Source organism: Sitophilus oryzae, unplaced genomic scaffold (genome assembly GCF_002938485.1).
Source record: "Sitophilus oryzae breed Bouriz unplaced genomic scaffold, Soryzae_2.0 scaffold_2014_pilon_pilon, whole genome shotgun sequence".
Classification (NCBI taxonomy): domain Eukaryota; kingdom Metazoa; phylum Arthropoda; class Insecta; order Coleoptera; family Curculionidae; genus Sitophilus; species Sitophilus oryzae.
Window position 1 is genome coordinate 1,555,258 of NW_022146741.1, and position 21,290 is coordinate 1,576,547.

A 21,290-nucleotide genomic window follows, 5' to 3' on the forward strand; every position below is an offset into this window, starting at 1 on the left:
ATAATAACATAATATGTCTTTAGAAGAATACGATTCTAGGTTGTTTTTCACCACTAGAAGAAAATCTATAAATTTTGATTTTATTCTTTTTTTTTAATTTTTTACTTTTTTTTACTTTGTTTATTTATGTTATGATTATTCAAATCAAAGAAGTGATAGCCATACATTACTAACCTCTTCAGATGCCTAAGCAATACATTTATTTATACCGTATGATTGAAAAAAAAACGTCAAACACGGCTGAGAAATGACAATCGATGATAATTTTGGCAAGCTCAATCTCCAGGCGTCATTTACTAAAACTTGTCAAAAATTAACATCATCATCATCACCATTTGACTTATTCCGTCCACTGTTGAACAAAAGCCTCCCTTAACTGTAGCCATTTCTTTCTATTTTGTGCCACTTGAATCCAGTTTCCAGCCACTCTCTTAATATCATCTGTCCATCGACTAGGAGGTCGTCCTCTGCTTCTATAGGCCTCGTGTCTCGGTCTCCATTCCACAAGTCTCTTTGTCCACCGTCCATCTGTCATCCTAGCCACATGTCCTGCCCAATTCCATTTAAGGCGTAAGACAGATATCACCACATCTCTTACTCCTGTTCAATTTCGTATGGTATGATTGGGTATTTTATCTCTAAGTGTAACGAACATGGATCTTTCCATTTTCCGTTGTATGACCTGTATTCTGTGTATGTTCTTGTTTGTCAAAGTAAGCCTTTCAGCTCCATACATGAGGACAGGCAAGACACACTGGTTAAAGGTCTTTCTTTTTAAACATATTGGAATATCAAATCTCAGTATATGATTTAGTTTACCGAATGCCGCCCACGACAAATATATTCTTTGTAGAATTTCGTGTGTCGATTATCCCTTCTAATACTGATATCATGTCCTAAGTAAACGCCGTCTAGGGATTGACCTCGCCAAAATTATCATCGATTGTCATTCCAGCCGTCTTTGATTACGGTTTTTTCGATCGTATAGTATTAGATTGGATTAAAAAAACTCTTTTTGTTTTCATTTAGAGGATATCGGTTGTTTCATCGTAATTTTTGCGTTGGTAAAATCTACTCTGGAACTCTGTGTCCTGTGTCCCATGAAAAATACAATAATAATACATTATATGTATACCGGGTGCGTCTCAAAAGTGGTCATCCCTAAGTCATCCCTATAACTTTTTTTATTTTTTCAGATAAAAAAACGAGATTTGTTATGTTAGTATATGACATAAATTACGATTGATTGACGTATTCAACTGTTTTCGGTGAATTCCTGTTTCACCGGGAATGACTACAGCTTTTGATTTTTGAATGGCACCCACGGTATTATTTTTACTTTATTCGATAAAAAATGGCACTCTGAACAGAATGACATATCATATGTCAATATTTGACAGTTTTGCATATGGTTTATTTGAAATTATAACATATGGTTCATAACGGAAATTTGACTCGCAATACCAAGTATGTGGTATCAAATTATTCTTAAAAAATGCTTTTTCCAAATATACTAATGAACCACCCTCGTTTCGTTTGAAAAATTGAAATATTTATGATTAAAAATACGATTTAGGCATTTTTTAATTGGCCAGGACAACTGGAACCTGGAAATGAAGATCGATCACCGATTTCTTTATTTGCAAGCCAACTTCAACGCCGTGATATTTGATTGCCGTCTATAAAATGAAATGATTTTAAAAGGCAACTTGTCTTAATGAAAAAATGATACTAATTAATTATATTACAACTTCTAAAAAAAATTGTTTTTTGTCTTAAAGCAAAATCGCATTTTAAGTGAATATGAAGCCAAATTCTGACTTATAGATAAACTTAGGTATACAGGTTTATAAATAAAATTTTATTTCTTTTACGCCTACATAAATAATCCATAAACAGAATCACCACAAATTTCAACATCACGTTTTAGTAAACCTATTTTATGTAATCGTTGAATCACGATGTACCTACATATGTTAGCAATACCAAAGGAAACTATAACACTAATTGTAACTTTTTACTCTGTCTTCTATCGCAGTATTAAAATCTCTGAATATTGTGCCACATTCGCAATAAAATAGGTGCGAACAAATAGTACTTTACAAATTACATTATAGAACTTGACAATTTGAAAAATGGCAATCCAGAATACCGGGTGCGTCTCAAAAGTGTCTCACCCCTATAACTTTTTTCTTTTTTCAAATAAAAAAGGGGATTTGGTATGTTGGTATATGACATAAATTACGATTGATTGACGCATTCAATTGTTTCGATTGGCGTATTCCATTGTTTTTGGTCACCTGTTTCGGAAATAAGTACAACTTTTGATTTTTAAATGGCACCTGTATGTATATTTATATAGAGAAATTGGAACAACTTTCGTTGCACGTCATCAATGGCTGGTGGTCGTATTATGACGTGCAACGAAAGTTATTTTAATTTCCCTATATTAATGTATCTGTATATTTTTATTTTCTTCCATAGAAAATGACACTCTGAATAGAATGACATATCATATGTCATATTGACATCTTTGCATAAAAACAAATCGTATTTTAAAATCGTGTTTTTCGTGTCTTGTCCTGCTCGGTTAAAAGATGCCCAAATCGTATTTTTAATCATATCTCAATTTTTTTATGAATAATCTGGTACTACACACTTGGTATTTCGAGTCAAATTGTCGTTATGTACCGCATGTTACAATTTCAAATAAACCATATGCGAAAATGTCAAAAGTTGACATATGATATGTCATTCTATTTAGAGTGTCATTTTCTATCAAATAAAGTAAAGAAATACGGAGTGTGTCATTTAAAAGTGAAAAGTTATAGTCATTTCCGGTGAAACAGGAAGTGATAAAAAAACAATTGAATACGTCAATCAATCCTAATTTATGTCATATACTAACATACCAAATCTCTTTTTGTTATTTGAAGAAATAAAAAACTTAAAGGGGCGAGCCACTTTTGACGCGCACCCGGTATACAATGTACATACAATGTATGTAAGAAAAATGTAAGAAAAAAACTACTATCTAAGAAGTTCTAAAATATATATCGGAAATCGGAACATTCGAGGGGGAACATTAGTTTCCCGATGTGAAGAGATACTTGACAAAAAAATTGTCAAAAAGAAAGTCAAAATCCCAGGTTTCAAAAATGTGGCTTACGACGTATATCTAAAAAACTAATTATAAGGCAATACATAAAATGAAAGATTAAACATAACCATGAAAATTAAAAATATATTCCTACAATGTAACTTATCTGAGAGTACAGGGTGTAATCTCCGTTACTGCTGAAGATAGAAGGGTGCGGTTTGCACAAACCTGTCCCACTTTTTTTAAAAGAAGACGCTGTAAGCAAAATTTTTATAGCCCCCTTCGTTTTTGAGCTACAGGGTCTTTTTGAAAATTTTCCAATTTGGGACACTCCTCGTATCTTTGTTATTGTGAAAGGTAGATACTGCTTATGTAGAACTTTTTACGTAGAATACAGTGGCGTAGACTGTTATTCTACGAAACGAATATTTTTAAAGATACAAACTAATGACACAACTAATGATATGTTTTCTTAAATGGAACATCCTGTATATTTATAAATTATACGATCAGGCTTATTGTATATATTCTATATTTATTTTCACTAATTATTGCAATATTTATAATACTAATACTGCAATATTTATAATTATAATACTATACTATAATATACTATACTTGTAAACCCATTTGCGCCCCGTTATAATAAATCTCGTTATAAAAAAAGAGGAAAAATATCTCGAAAAATATATTCAGATAGTCAGTGGTAACCGAGGTGGTAACAGTTTAGAAGTAAAATATTTTAGTCCCAAATAAAATTTTAACATGTGTATAACTACCGTATGATCGAAAAAACGGCGTCCAGTTGGCTGGGAAATGACGATCGATAACATTAATGGACTCGTAAGGAAAGTCGAGAATCGTGAACATTTGCCAATGTGATCGTCAACCTCCACGAAGGAGACGGCACGTAAAGAAGAAGAATATACCATTAAATGTCGCAAATATTTTAGAAACAAAGCCTTTATTTTCTAAACGAACCTTTTAGTAGAGAAAACGAAACATTTTACTAATAATAAGATGACAACAAATGGTTCTATAAGAGACTGTATCGGATATATTTTCGGTTAAAATATAAACCGATTCCTACTTGCTTGTTTAATTAACTACAAAATAAAGGAAATTGCAATCCTAGAAAAATACTAAACGTTAAAAATAAATATGTATAGATTTATTAAACATTTAATGATAAAAGAAAATAATAATACTTATGATATAAATTGACGATTTAAGAAAGAAAGATACACTAAAGTGAAGCTATCAGAAAATTGACATTAAATTCTCATTACTCACAATTAACATACATAAATAAAATAACATCTAATGTCCATGAAACAATTATATGTTTAAACAAAGCTCATACTGAATACAGCCAGTATAACTCACTTCCTTTGTCTTCTATTATAGATTTTAATAGCGGCATTTTCTGATGTAATGATTTGTCACAAAAATTAGAACAAAAATCATTAAACAGATATCCAGAAAACGAGGAAAACGTTATAAAATTATATTTATGAAACTGCACAGATATAGATATATCGTATTTTTTATTGTTGACTTTTATTTTGTAATAGTATCAGAGAGCAGTATTGCATAAGAAGCCAGAAGATAATTGACAATCATTATTATTATTATAAAATCATATTGTAGACCACTAAATTAAGGTTGAAACCACGGTCTAATTCGTCGACCGGGACTTTTCAGGCGAATTGTGTACAGAGTGGGTCAAATTCGACGCTTTTAAATGGAAACACCTTTTCTGTAGGAGATAGACGAAAACTAATATCGGTGCCAGGAACTCAATTTTCATGAAAAACATGATGGTGAAAACCGCAAATCAATATCTGTTATCGTTTCGGATTTACGGGGTGTTTTTCAAAAATGTGCATTTTTAACAAATCGCTGTAACTTTTTTGCTATGGAAAATTTTGTATTTCTATGAAAACATTTCCAAAGTACCTTTTTCCGTAGAATTTAATGGTTTAAGCATAATTTTTTTAAAATTAATAATTTAAATGTTATCAACAGAAAACGATTTATTATTTGGGACACCCTCTATATTTTAAATTAACTGAAAAGAATTTAAAATTACCTTTCCAAAAATATAGCACACTTGATATTTTGTTATAATCCCCTTCGAAATACAGAATTTTTGAAAGTTCGCCACTTTTAACTAGTAGGCTTTGGACCCCTTATTGATGATATGCCCTTAATGGAACTCGAAAACACATTTTTCCAGCAAAACGACGCACCGCCTCTGAACGCTGAAGTTATCAGCAAATTTTTGCAGCCAATTTCAAAAATAATTAGATAGCTAACCAAGATCCCAGCCGTTGGCCGTCGAGGCCGCCTGACTTAGTGCCCATGGATCTTATCCTATGGATATATTTGCGGAAGAATAAGGTTCCTTATTCTTCGGTATAATCTAGACAAGAATTAAAAATACTTAGCAGTTATGAGAGGGTATTTTTTACCCCTACTGAGTTAACGGATTCCGCGAGAAATTTTCAAAAACTGCCCCGTCTGTCCATAACAGAAGACGGTCGATATGTCGAACACTTGTAGCAAAATCTCATGTCTTGGTTTGCTATTTATTTTTATTGTTATTAGATATAGTTTAAATGTGTTGATGTTGGTTAAATATATTTTAAATTGTTATAAAATTCTGCATCTCTCATAGCAAATATTATTTTCGTTTTAATTGATGCTCACAGCTAGAATTTTTTTGCATTACAGCCGGTGGCGCTCAAAGCCTACTTATTTAAGGCGGGCGAATTTTTATATACTCTATATCTCGAAGAGGAATCGAGCAAAATATCAAGTGTGTTATATTTTTGGAAAGGTAATTTTAAATTTTTTAAATAAATTAAAAATATACAGGGTGTCCCTTTAAAAAATCAAATTTTCTGTTGATAATTCTTAAATTATTAATTTTAAAAAAATTATACTTAAACCATTAAATTCTACATAAGAAGGTGCTTTGGGAATGTTTTCATAAAAATACAAAATTTTCCATCGCAAAAAAGTTACAGAGATTTGTTAAAAATGCATATTTTTGAAAAACACCCCGTAACTCCGAAACGGTATCAGAATATCGATATGCGGTTTTCACCATCATGTTTTTGACAAAAATTGAGCTCCAGACACCAATATTAGTTTTTGTCTATCTCCTATAGAAAAGGGTGTTTCTATTTAAAAGCGTCGAATTTGACCCACCCTGTATCTTTTGGGGAGTAGCTTTAGGGGAAAAAATTGTAACACCGTGCTCGGCCAGTTTTGGCGGAAAATCATGTGATTGTCGTTTTTCGCAAATATCTGCCAAAATATGCAATCTACACAATTTTTGTTGGAATAAAAAATGAGATTTAATTACCTAAAAAATTGGTTCTCAATTTTTTACGTAGAATTAGTTTTCGAGATATTCCTCTTCGAAGATCCCTGATTTTTTTCTCCAAGTCTTAACGCTCCGAAGATAGATTTCATAAGCATCATTGATTGATAGAACAAATTGTTTTTTAACTCGTCAAAAATTTCATATTTTTTTATGATTCAAAGTTTTTATGATTCAAAGTGCTATTACATTTTGGAACTTGTTTGAATAATGTCATATTTTAGTGATAATAAAAAAACCGGGCAAACATTCCTTCGCCCAAAAATTTTCAGATTTTTACAAACTTATTCATATTTTCACTAATAATAGATTTTTGGCCAAGATTTATTTTAAACAGTTGTAAAAATTATAACTTATATCTTATTAGCTATTAGTATTAGTACAATGTTTGTAGTACGAATCACCCTTTTTAATTTTATTAAAATTTCATCTCAAAAAATTACTATGAGATATATTCTGTTACTATTAACTAACTGTTCTGATTTTATTATTACACATTTTTTTTTATTTTTCTCACCACTCTATAAGTTTTTAAGCAATACTTTAAGCAAATTTTGGATAAAATTTAACATGACTACATGTTGCATAAAAATATTTTTTCCTCTGTTTAGCGATTCTCTAATGAATCCCAAATTCAGAATAGTTATTTAGATAGACTATTATCATATTTTTATACCTATGCTAAAAATAGAAAAAATATGTCCTTGTCTTCACGAGTGGCCGGCCTGACCGTTTGAATAATTCGTTGTGTTTTTGTCTTGTCCGAAGCAAAGTTGACGTTTACAAAATTAAACATTTTTAATTCTGTAAACTTTGTCCGAAAACAAGAGTTAGATGGTTAGTTACCTATATCGCTGAAGACCACGTTTATAACACCAGAAAATAACTTTACAACTTCAAAACTCCAAGCCATTTGGCTTATGATGAAAATCAAAACATAATCAGTTAGCTTTTTAATACAGGGTGTCCCACAATTAGTCCGACAAACTGAAAGGGGTTGTAGAGGGCATCAAAACAAGTCATTTGAGTATAGGAACCCATGTCCGGTATTATTAAAATGAGCGGAAGGACCTTGACTGGACGTGCACTAAAGGCGGAATTACATTACTGCCACGTCACGTGAATTCACATGCTATCACAGTAAAAGTGAGTTCACGTGTGGTTTAAAGGAAACACATTAGTATCACGTCGTTCTTTCATATTATGCGCATTTAATTATGAACCGAAAGCCATTTCTCGCTCGTTCAGCGTTCTTCTCAAGTTTAACAACTTAGGTCCTATACTTAACGTAATAATGAATCAAATAAATAGTTCTTCATCTTCATCTTCTGAGTTTGAAGAAGATTTAGAAAACGCATGTGGTTTACTTGTGGTTGCTGATAATATTAAAACTAGGCAATGGGTTTATGACATTAATTTGAAAAGAGAGTAATTTGTTGATCGGTTATTGTAAAGCCCCTCGTGTAAACGCACTTTTTCTATTAGAATTTCTTTTTCACGTTTTCACGCCTCACGAAATTGATGTTAAAAGAGAATATTTGAGCGCGAAACAACTCGCAATATCACGTTATTTTACATGAATCCCCCAAGTGACAATAATGTGTTCACCCTTGATTTGTTGATTAATAAAATAAATGCAAAATATCGGTCTCATCAAATATAATGTGAATTCACGTGACGTGATAGTAATGTAATTCCGCCTTAAGGTACCAACACGGACTGCATGCCCTACTAACAACAGCGAAGAGGCGTGTGCATTTGCGTCTTCAACAGAATGGACGGCACTTTGAGCAGTTTTTGTAAATGTTTTGAATAAATAATGCAACTTGAAATTTACGTTTCACTCCACCTCCTGCCAAAACGGCACATTTCCGGACTTGTGTTACTATACTCATATGATTTGTTATGATGCCCTCTACAACTCCTTTCAGTTTGTCGCACTAATTGTGGGACACCCTGTATAATTTTTTAATGGCTAAACAAATTGCCTCAAATATTTTTTGTCTTTTGGTTCCAAAAATTCCGTGCTCGGCAGAAGACAAATATTTTAAATTTAAAAAAATTAAGTTGGAGGTCGATGTTCATTGGGCAACATTAATTACATTAGTAAAAAGTTTAAAACTATCAGTATAAAAATTATTATGTCGTTTTCTCCATTTTATAATGATGCTGCTAATGTATTAGTTGTAAGTATTCAAATTAAAATCGCCCAGTCAAACAAGAATTCTCAAATGTTTCCCCAAACGATTAATGAAGGTCAAATATTAAATATCTCATCAAATATTTATACAAAATTGCAAATAAATCGCCTATATAAGTAACAAAGTTCATATCATATCTTATTCTGTTTCCGAAATTCCAGAGGGGAAATATGTGTACAGGGTGAGCCAAATTGCACACTTTTAAAGGGAAGCCTTTTCTATAGGAGATAGACGAAAACTAATATCGGTGTCTGGAGCTCAATTTTTATCAACAACATGATAGTTAGATGGTTAGTTATCTGTTACCGTTTCGTAATTACGGGGTGTTTTCCAAAAATGTGCATTTTTAACAAATCGCTGTAACTTTTTTGCTATGGAAGACTTTGTTTGGTTTGGGGTTGTATTTTTAGAAAAACATTTCCAAAGCACCTTTTTAAGTAAAATTTAACGTATTAAGCGGTTTAAGTATGTCACTAATGCAAAAATAAGCTATTTTTTGCACTAGTGTAAAAAAAATAGTTTTATTGGCGCGCATTGGTAGTAGAAGACATTGGTAGTACAAGTAGTAGACATTGGTATACAGGGTTCGGCAATAGTGCGTCTATACAAATTTCTAAATTATTATTTATTATAGGAGCTACGACGCACTTTCGCCGGACCCGGTATGTTATTAAAAATGTTAGCTAAGTAGGTACCTACGCAAGTCGTCAGAGTCCGACTTAATACAGTAGTTAATGTAAAATATATCTACTTTTTGCACGACCGTAGAAAAAAAACACATTTTTGCAATATATTTGGTCATTGAACTTATATTAATAATTACCCGTTTAATTATATTTAGACTTTAGTAACATAGTACTTAACAATATGCACAGACAATTAATATAATAATTGTATATTGTAATATCGACAGTACTTAATTGAAAAAATATAAGGATTTTTTACTCATGTACCCTTTTCAGAGCAATCCAACTTAAAACAAAGTATGCTTTATTGAATAATTGCGCTTATCCTATACAAGTTAATGAGGTAGGAGCATCTAAAAAATTGATATGTCTGTAGGAAGTAAGTATGTATTGTACTATATTATACTGTATAGTTGAACTTTCATCTTCCAAATAGTTCCAAATATTATTTCATAAAAACAAGCTATATTCATGATTATATTCCGGATCTTTAAACATCATAAAAAGAACAATAATTTACAAACAGGTTTTAAGGAGATATCAATGACTTTTATTCTTTTAAGTAAAAATAACATTTTACATGATTGATGATCATCTAGTTCCTTGGCTATGATTACTTACTTTGATTTAAACTTAGAATAAGAATATATTTGAGATTTTATTGAAAATTTAAAGGGCCTCATTTTTCTTGCGATTATGTACTTATACCGACTTATTTCAATACTTCATGAAACATACTCATAATTTTATACCTACTGTTCCTTTCCTATAACAATTAGTTTTGTTAATTCAGTCGAGCACGATCTCAAAACCCGTTCTCTTATTTCTTAGACGTTTTTTACACGACCACTTAGCGCAAGTATAGCTACAGCCTCAAGTAGGTATCAAATTTGCCTTAAGAAATCCGGTACGAACTTATACAGACATAAATACTTAAGCTGTCGGCTATTGGGTACATCGAATAACAGTTTCATTCAAAACAAAGAAATAAGAATACAGTAAAGACGTAATGGTACACGGTACTTACTGCTATCTGAAGCGGCACAAGAAATGGAAAAGAACACAAAAACGCACAAGCACACACAAAAATTAACGCACGAGACGTACCGATCCCTCGCCATGTTTATCTTGGAAATGTCTTTAAAAGAACAAGCAAGTTCAGTCGGCCGTGCCGAAGACTGTGACGTCACCAGAGTACTTACATGCCAGCGCACAAACGACTGACGAACGAATGATGAATTTTTATTGGCGAAGTCTACGGTACCTGAGCAGAGCCGTTTGGAGCTGAAAGAAGTCAGTCGCCCACAGCGCGTACCGAACTTAGCCGAACGCCAAAGATTACTTTCCAAGGTACTGATTTCTCGACAGTACCGGTTTAACGATAATCCGTCATGCTGTCATACAGGGTTTATCAAAAATAGAGCCGCGGTACCACTAATTTGTTATTTTTTTTATATTTAACTCACACTTACGTATATGTTTAATTTTCTCATATACGAGTACTATTTTTAATCTGTCACATCTGGCAGATAGTACTTTGAACTGGATTTGTTTAAAGTCCGTTACAATATTCGTTACTGTACAGGGTATCAAAAAAATTGTGTACCAAACTGAATAGTGCTTACTATCACTATACAGTGTGGTGCTTCTCATACGCCGCGGAAGCTCCAAGGAGAACGGTAGTTTATATCGAAATGATGAAATTTTGGCAGCATATGTAGGTTAACTGAAAGCATTTTATATAAAATATATAGAATTATACAGGGTGTCCCAAAAAAAAATTAAGTTTAAGTTTTTTCTAATGTATATATTAATTGATTTTCGGATTCTAGGAAAAAAATAAAGGTGAGTTTTATTAGAAGCATATACCTAAAATCTAAGGATTTTGACATATTTCACATTTTGTGAAAATGAACAGTAAATTTTAAATTTCGATAACAGCTACCTAAATTTTAGCTGACCTTGTAGAGCCTGATATTTAATTACAGTAACCATTGTATGTTAAACCAAATTTAAATTTGACCCGAAAAGTTATACAGAGTGAGACAACATTAATATGGATCATTAGTCACTTTTTGTGAATCAGAAAAAATCATATTACGCAAAATTGTCGTTTTCGAATTATGCCTGTAATATATGCAATCAGAAGGGACATCTAGCTACTGTGTTTTCGAAGAAAGAAAATGCAGCTAGTGGTAGAAGAAATCAACATTTTTTTAATTCTATGTACCTACAAACATGATGTAATAATATGTATATATTACACTTTTAAAAGCAAGTTATTCCTTTATTTTAAATGGAACACCCAGTATATTATTCCAGCGTTCAATGGGGAATTTATATATGTATCTTCAAAATATTATTAAGGTTGCCTACGCCTCGGACAAAGATTTTCTTAGATATTTTAATTTTTATGATTTTGCGTCAGTAGATCTTTATTATTTGAAAAAATCTAGGGTGGCTGTGATACCTTTTGTTAATTTAACAAAAATTAAAGCTTGTAGAGTAAAATACTCAACGGTAATAAAAATATACGTTTAAAACATATTTTAATTATTACACAATTAAAACTAGATATAAACCTATAATTATGTGACAAAAATTAGCTAGATGAAATCAAATGCTCAAAAAGCTTCCTTTCCTGTTGCTGAATGTACACTGCATTCACCAACTAATAGAATCATATCAATTCTCTCTAATGTAGGATAAGTTTGCATTTTTGGCAAAGTTCTGAGAAATTTTTTTGTTTTAACTGACACAAAATGATAACTAGTTATTAAAGTTGGACTAATTAGACAGCTATGAATGTTGAAGTAACGTCAGACATATCACAGCCATCACCTAGATTTTTTCAAATAATAATGATCTACCCAGATCAAGCAACAAGAAAAACAACAAGCTTCCTCAGAAATCCAAGATAAATATTGGTACGTGGAATGTCCGAGGACTCCTGAGCGTAGGGAAACTTCAAATATTGGAGCGTGAGCTGATGACAGCAGAGATGGATATATGTGGTTTGTCGGAAACACACTGGAAAGGTAAGGGACACTTTACAACTGCTGAACATCGGATTTTCGTGTCGGGCTCAGACAATGCAAGCCAGAATGGAGTAGCCATTGTGGTTAACAAAAGAATGGTACAATACGTGGACAGTTACCAAACCATTAGTGACCGCATTATTAAAGTCACCATCCGTACAAAACCTACTAACATGCATCTTATTCAGGTATATATGCCTACAACTGACGCAGATGACAAACAAGTTGAGGATATTTATCAAGAAATAGAACAACTAGTATCAGCCACACCCAAAAAGGAACCCCTAGTCATTCTAGGTGATTTCAACTCCAAGGTGGGAAAGTCAGCTGACAATAACAACCTACAAAATATTATAGGAATGTACGGACTTGGAGACAGAAATGCCAGAGGAGAGAGACTTATACAATTTGCAATAGACAACAATCTTGCAATAACAAATACCATGTTCAAACAACACCCTAGACGATTGTCAACTTGGACCTCACCCGATCAAAAAACGAAAAATCAAATTGACTATATCTTAATAAGCGGTAGATGGCGGTTATCTGTTACCAATGTTAAGACAAGACCTGGCATGGTATGTGGATCAGATCATAAAATCCTAGTGGCAAAGTTCCATCGTAAACTACAGGCAGTGAAATTGATCAAAACGAAAAGGTATTCAGTACCTACTAAAGAAGAAATAATGAAAACAATGAAATCGGTAAAAATGCCCACACTAAAAAATGACGTACAAGAAATGTGGAATGACACTAGGACTTGGATAAATGAAATAGTTAAAGGAAGTTGCACATCTGGAAACATTAAATTAAAGTCTAAAACTTGGATGTCGAATAATACGATCAATTTGCTTGAAAAGAGAAGAAACCTAGTCATATCAACAACATTTGACAAAGAACACAAACTAAGAAACATCAATAAAGAAATAAAAAACAGCTGTAGACAGGATAAAAACAAGCACGTCCACGAGATTTGCACAGAATTGGAAAGACACTCGGCAACTAACGAATCTAGAGAGCTATTCAATAAGGTAAAATATCTCTCTCGTGAGTTTCAACTACGTACACAAATTATACAGGATGAAAATGGTCGAAAGATTACTGATCCGGATGGTATTGCTGAAGTCTGGCGAAAGTACTGCACAACGCTTTACGAAGATGGTGAATCTTCTAATAATATTAATCGTCCCAACCAATTCGAACATGAACCGGAGATCCTTAAATCAGAAGTTGAACACGCCCTAAATCGTCTCAAAAAAAAATAAAGCCCCAAGTATAGATGGTGTAGCTGCTGAGATATTAAAGTCAATAGGGCAACCGGTAATTGATGTTATTAATTTCATATGCAATCTGATTTGAAAGACGGGAATTTGGCCAGACGACTGGTGCAGCTCGCTATATAGCGAGCTGCCTATATTACCCTTTTTATATAGTGGTATATATATACCACTATATAAAAAGGGTAATCCGGCAGACTGCAATAACTATCGAATGATTGCTTTAATTCCTCATGCATGCAAAATTCTCCTGCAGATTATTAACAACAGACTCAGGCCATATCTACTACCACAGATTGCAGAAGAACAAACTGGCTTTATGCCTGGTAAGGGTACCAGAGAACAGATAGGCAACGACAGTTAATAGAAAAAGCGCGAGAATTCAACATAGAAATGTATCTCTGTTTTATCGACTATTCTAAGGCCTTCGATCTAGTCAAGTGGCAAAAACTTTGGCAAATACTCAAGGAAATGGGGGTTCCTGATCACCTTATTCTACTTACCCGACAACTATACCAACATAATTACGGACTTATAAGAATTAATGATGTCACATCAAATAGATTTCAAGCAATGAAGGGTGTCAGGCAGGGGTGTGTTCTCTCACCCCTATTGTTCAATATTTATACCGAGTACATAATGCGTGATATTCTCGATAACTGGCAAGGTGGAGTATCTGTGGGGGAAGGAAAATCAATAATCTAAGATATGCCGACGATACACTAATCATAACATCAAGTGTGGAAGAAATGGAATTTATTATGCAACGTCTCCAAGAAACTAGTACAGAATTTGGGCTAAAACTTAATCCTAACAAAACTACTGTCATGATTGTGGACCGACAAAACAACAACTAACCTCACGTGGGAAACATAGCTGGATTTAAGGTGCTTAATAAATACTTATATCTGGGATCGCTAATCGACAACAGCGGCTCATGCGAAGGCGAAATAAGACGTAGAATTGCGCTGGCTAGAACAGCCGTAACTAAATTAACTAAGATATGGAAAGATACAGCCATCACTAAGAACACCAAACTAAGACTGCTGAACTCGCTTGTTTTCCCGATTGCTACGTATGGGGCGGAAACATGGACGCTGAAGAAAAGCGATACCAGGCGAATAGATGCTTTTGAAATGTGGGCATATAGACGTCTGCTACGTATACCTTGGACAGCCCATCGTACGAATGAGTCAGTTCTCCAAGAACTAAACTCACAACTCAGCCTCTCAAAAAAATAAACCGATGTTTTCTGACATATATTGGTCACATTGCTAGAAGAACGGACTCACTGCAGCTGCTAATAGTCGAGGGAAAGGTAGAGGGAAAGCGACCACGAGGAAGATCACCCAAGAGATGGGTTGATCAAACTAAAGACCTAATCGGCCAAGGCCTTCATGAAACCGTCAGCATGGCTCAAAACAGAGCGGACTGGCACAATACGATAAAAACCGCTACAGGAACATCATAGTCACTAATCCCTCTTCAGAGAAACGGACCAAAGAGAGAGAGACCCAGATCAAATCATGTAAATGAAAATATCTAGGAAAATCTTTATTTGAGGGTTAAGCAACCTTAATAGAATTTTAAAGAGACATGAATTCTCCACTGAAAATCGGAATAATATACTGGGTGTTCCATTTAAAATAAAAGAGTAACATGCTTTTAAAGATGACCAATGTTTAATATTAATTTTGTCTCACCCTGTATAACTTTATGGATGAAGTTTTAATTTGATTTAAAGTACAATAGTTAATTTAAGTACATATTTGGTTATACCGGGTAAATTCCAATTTAGGTAGCTTTTATTGTAATTTAAAAATTGTTCTTTATTTCTAGAAAATGTTAAATTTGTAAAAAACCTTACATTTTAGTCATATATTTCTCATATATGTAGGATAAGAGAATCACTCACCTTTATTTTTCTCCCAGAATCCGAAAATCAATTAATATAATATAGGGTGTTCCATTAAAAAAAACACAACTTTGATATGTAACTTTTTTTGGGGACACCCTGTAGAACTCTCTATATTTTTAAAAAGTGCTCTGAATTAACCTATATATGCTCACAAAATTTCATTTCAATATAAACTGCGATACCATCAATAAAGTTAATAAAAAAATTTAATTAAAAATGTCAATCATTACTGCATTTTTTTGAATATCAATTATATTTTTTCCTGTGGTTACCTTTTAGAAAATCAAAAAATTAATTGCATATTCTCATAGCCACTTTTCGTTAGATTCGTTTATTTTCTATTAGATTCGTTCATTTGAACCAACCACATGCACAATTTACTTTTCATAAAAACAAGAATCCTAACTGGCACCAACGGCTATAAATACAGTTCTTTCATTTGGTTTTCAACACTTTGTGGCACTGGCGTAATTGGATTGATTATTTTACCAATAATATGAAATTATCAGTCCAATTCATATATTATACTATTTATTAAAGACGTCTTAATACCAATGTAATATTTTTAGCATATTTTAATTCCGATTTAATAATCATATAATAAATAGTTTATAAAACCGTATGATTGAAAAAATGGCGTCCAGCTGGCTTGGAATGAATTTCGATGAAATTTCCTTTATAATTTTAAAATGATAGCAATCTTTATTTCATAACCATCGGTGACGACGTTATTTTTATCATATTGAGCAGAGGCCAACAATATTTATTTGGAGTTACATAAAAACACGATTTCGTTTTTTAGTCCGACATTATTTAATGGTTTATAGTTGGTAAATATTATTTTAACAAAAATATTAACGTGAAAATTAAATGCATTACAGATACTCCCGTACTAAGCACAGTATAAATAAGTTTTTTTCTTGTAAATAATTTTCTTATCGTTTGCATTTTATGCCCATGATGTTGCCCTCTCTATGGCTATATATCACCGCCGCCGCCGCCGCGCCGTAGAATCGAACGATCGCATTGTGATTCGATTCAATTCTCACGACTCTTTTTTACGGCTCCTCGTTCAAATTTTATGGAACCGTGCTAGCCACGATTCAATTGAACGAACCGTATTGTAAGCAATTAATCAATCCTCACGACTCTTTGAACGAACGTGTCGTAGAAACGAACGATCGCATTGTGATCCGATTCAATTCTCACGACTCTTTTTTACAACTTGTTCGTTTAAATTTTATGAATCCGTGCTGGCCACGATTCAATTGAACAAACCGTATTCTAAGCAGTGAATCGAATCTCACGATTCATTTTTAATACTCGTTCAAATGAACGACTCGTTCAATCTTTAGCCACCTCTAGTATTAACCATTAAAATCTTTATGAAGAATGCATTTTTCTCATAATGTCAATAATAAAAAGTGTTTCCTCTTGTAAAGACAATCTGGGAATATACTGTAGATAAAAATAAAAGTTAGTGCCTATGAACATAAGCTTTAAGATACTTCCTGAAGAAGTTACAGCTCTTGGAAGCCGCTACAGCCCTGATTTGGAACAAATCTTGAAAACTTTTAGAGCATATCTGGTATGTTACTACATTGATAATTGTTTTAATTGTTTCCGTTGGAATTCGTACAAGTTACCAATCATACCAGGGGCGGCTTGTCCTATGAGGCAGATGAGGCAGTGCCTCACCAATACATTTGAAGAATTACACGTATTAATCGATACATCTTTAATCACAATTTTATATTTTTTTCCCTATTTGCATTAATAATAATTGTATTTTTTATCCGTCATTCTACAATAAATTACGTCGATGGTATTCCTTTAAACGCGCTTCCTTTCCCATATGCGACAAACTCGACGATATATATATATCCATCTCATTTGTTCTTTAAGAAGTATATGTGCAGAGGTTTGCCTCTCGCCTTTCCTTGTCTAACGTATTGTGGTATATCGCATTGACGGAGTGATAGCGTTCACTGGAATCTTAAATCTATAGAATGAAAAGAAAAGGCATAGGCAAAACCTTTATTTGAAGAGAGATAAAATGTATGGAGTAGTAGCGCGTAAAAAGACCGTATTGAGGCGAGCCTCAAATGTAAATTTAAACCTTAAAAGCCGTTCGTTAAAAATATGTATCACTTCCCGATCAGCCCGAGAGATTTTAGGCGACAGGCTGAAAATGCAGAATTGCATTATTTGGGAATTTGTATTAGTTTGAATCACAGTTTGAATTAACTCTGCCGGTTATTGCACTGTTTTGTCTCTAATTGATTAATATATATATTTTTTAATGTGAATTGCATGTTTAATTACTCGTCTTACTGATTACAACGTATTAAGTAAATACCTAAAAAGTGAGCAGTGACTTGTTGATTGATATGATGATTTAGAGGGACCATGCATCATCAGAGGACTTCCCCAGGTAAAGTTTTTCGAATTCGAATCATTTCTAGATAAATTGTGTACTCGTATAGTCAAAAAGTAAAGCAACCTGTTACAGAGATTTCATTTTGTTTTATTTTTATAGGATGGGTAGAAAAACAAAATTTTACCATACAGAGTAAAATATAAAACAAAATATCCTGAGGTCGCTTTGATAAAAATTTACTGTTGCAATAGCCCTATGTAATAGGTACCGTATGATCGAAAAAAAAAACGGCGTCCAGTTGGCTTGAAAATGACGATCGATGACATTTCTCATATAATTTTACATATAAAATGAAAGCGATCTTCATTTCATAACCATCGCTGACGCCGTTTTTATTTGATCATACGGTATAATACTGCGAATTATATTACATAAGGCTTAAGACAACTGCTAAAAATTTAGAAATATTTTAAATACAAAAATGTGCGCTTTTTAAGTCTGTAGGTATCTAAAATACTAAAAATAATATACAGTGTGTATTGCATTTAAAAAAATTGAGATATAGCATTATAATATTGCAATGTTGGCCGTGCCATAAAAAAAATTCCTGTATAAAATAATGTAAATTTTTCTCGGATCTTCTTTTGTCCTACATACCTCGCTATATACATACTTAAGCAATAATATATCAATAAGTTAAATTCACTCCAGGTTGTTACCACTTTTTAAAAAATGAAATTTTTCAAATATGAATTATCATGGAAATCCCGCATATATAGTGATTCAAATAAATCAATAGTGTGATGTATGCTGAATTTTATGCTGAACCCAATTCTGTACAGAAAAATGGTAATGCGATCGCAATTTTAAAGAAAATTTTTTTTAGAATATGCACTTTTTTTATATAGAACTTTTTTTTCATATATTTGTCAACCACGAAGATATTGGACTCCCTCGTACAAATGGTCACCCTATATACATACTAATAAAAATTCTCTTCTAATGTGCCTCACCATCTTCCAGTGCTACGAGCCGCCCCTGAATCATACATATTTTACATCTCACAAACATACAAAGTTTGCTTAAACTTAAAAGGAATGGGCTTTAAAACCAACCAAAACTAAAGCTCAACATATTTATATTTGATGTTTAACATTTTTGACCTCACTAACTCGATATCCTGAGGGGGGACTGATATATCGTTGATATCGTCGCGAGATATGCAATAAAGGGGGACTTTTTGAGATATATTTGTTTATGGATGTAAATAAAAGCTATAAATGTAAATATTACTTTAAATCAAACAAGCAATGTTCAATAAATTCTCGATGTTTTCAAAAAAATTAGCTTGTCAAACTTATGACGATTACTAATTAGGACTACGGTGTCTGAGTGAAAAATATAGGGTTTGTCAAAGTACAACAGCCACTCAGCCACAATATCCAGAATACAAAAAATCTTAATATTTTAATTTACCATTTAAAAAAGTAATATACAATAATTCACAATTACGATTATTTATAATACGAGCATTTGCAATTTTAGTATTTATTTATTTATTGTTTCCGAGATTATTAATATTAAAAAAAATAATCGCCCTGTAGATGCATATTATATAATAATACTTAATATATTGTTTTATTAGGAGGTAAAAATGATACTTTTGCAGCGAGTGTACTTTTGACATTACACTTTACAGGCAGTGATGGGCGATGGGTAAATATACCCAGTAGATATAATAAAGAAATTTGGGAAAAGTATAATAAAGTAAAGTAAAATTTTTTGAAAAGTATCCAGAAGGTGTAGGATATACAGGGTGTCCCAGGCTGAGCGTGCATTAGAAGTTTCTAGAGAACCACAGTATCTAGACCGGAGATTTTTTGCACATCATTGTTTCACAACGAGATCTATCGATTAAAAATATTTTCAATATGGCGACACTTCCGGAAATACCGGAAGTTGACGACAACTTTCTTATTGTAAATGGGTGCCCCCATTTTTTATTACATACTTAAATTCTATGTAAAATTCTATGAATTTTGATATCAAACACTCTATACCTAACATTAACCGTTTTTGAGAAAAAAAATATTTAAAATTTTTGGACGAAAAAAACTGCCTGTCAAAAATATGTGTATAGTCTATACGTCAAATTTAGTGATTACCACAGCTACTGTGCCATAAAGAGAAGACATGCGCCTATCTATTTCAAAAATTAAATTGTTTGAATGTCATATAATAATGGCTGCAGCTGTTATGGAATTGAACGATTAAAAAAGTATCTTCAATAATTTTTTTCAAGAAGAAACCCAGTTTTTTTATTTCACTAGTGAAAAGGCTTTTCAATTCGTTACTTTTTAACTATACATGTTCCTATACCTAAAATAAATCGTTTTTAAGTTATTTAAAATTTAGTTTTAAAGCGTATATTTTTCTTGATTTTAACCAGTAGCCTATGACTTTAAACGTCAAGTCATAAAACAATAGATCTGGCTATGTCATATTGTGACACTTTATTCAAAAAGCAATATGTTATGGATCATCATTTGCAAGCCAACTTTGCGTTGTCTTTTTTCAGGGTCGATACATTATATTAATAATATCAACTATTAGATATCACTGAGGAGCGATAATACGAGACATATTTTTATAAATACACTTTTTAAACTTTTAAGGGGGCAACAGTATTTATAATATAGGAAATTCAAACAATTTGTTTTCTAACAGATGGAAATAAATTGTTTGACTTTTTGACACTTAATGTCAAAGGAAGCTAGATAAAATCAAGAAAAATATACGTTTTCAAACTAAATCTTAAATACCTAACTTAAAAACGATTTATTTTTGGTATAGGAACATGTATAGTTAAAAAGTAACGAATTGTAGAATATTTTCACTAGTGAAATAAAAAAAGTGGGTTTCCATTTGAAAAAAATGATTTATGATAACTTTTTAATCGCTCAATTCCATGACAGCTACCGCCATTATCATATGACACTTGAACAATTTAATTTTTGAAATAGATAGCTACATATCTTCTCTTTATGTCACAGTAGCTGTAGCAATCACTAAATTTGACTTTTAGGCTATACAAATTTTTTTGACATGTAGTTTTTTTGGTTCAAAAATTTTAAATATTTTTTTTCTCAACGGCTAATGTTAACTATAGAGTGTTTAACATCAATATTCATAAAATTTTAGAGAGAATTTAAGTATGTAATAAAAAATAGAGGCGGCTATTTAAAATAAGAAAGTTGTTGTCAACTTCAGGTATTTTCGGAAGTGCCGCCATATTGAAA

At 32.4% G+C, this 21,290-nt stretch overlaps 2 protein-coding genes across 3 annotated transcripts in view; one reads left to right on the top strand and one right to left on the bottom strand.

Moving 5' to 3' along the window:
• LOC115884073 (plexin domain-containing protein 2) overlaps nucleotides 1-10,693 on the bottom strand; it is a 106,169-nt gene extending 95,476 nt beyond the window's left edge. The window contains exon 1 of one of the 2 annotated variants that reach the window (XR_004050494.1): nucleotides 10,406-10,693. Coding sequence is in view for 1 of the 2 variants with exons in the window: in XM_030902532.1 (XP_030758392.1) it covers nucleotides 10,406-10,499 (94 nt within the window). In the remaining variant the exon portion in view is untranslated. The remainder of the gene's footprint in view (nucleotides 1-10,405) is intronic. The other variant, XM_030902532.1, reaches the window with a different exon arrangement.
• Nucleotides 10,694-12,379: 1,686 nt separating this feature from the next.
• LOC115884107 (craniofacial development protein 2-like) lies at nucleotides 12,380-13,681 on the top strand. The gene has a single exon (XM_030902595.1). The coding sequence runs from the start codon at nucleotides 12,380-12,382 to the stop codon at nucleotides 13,679-13,681; it is 1,302 nt and encodes a 433-aa protein (XP_030758455.1).
• Nucleotides 13,682-21,290: the final 7,609 nt, after the last annotated feature.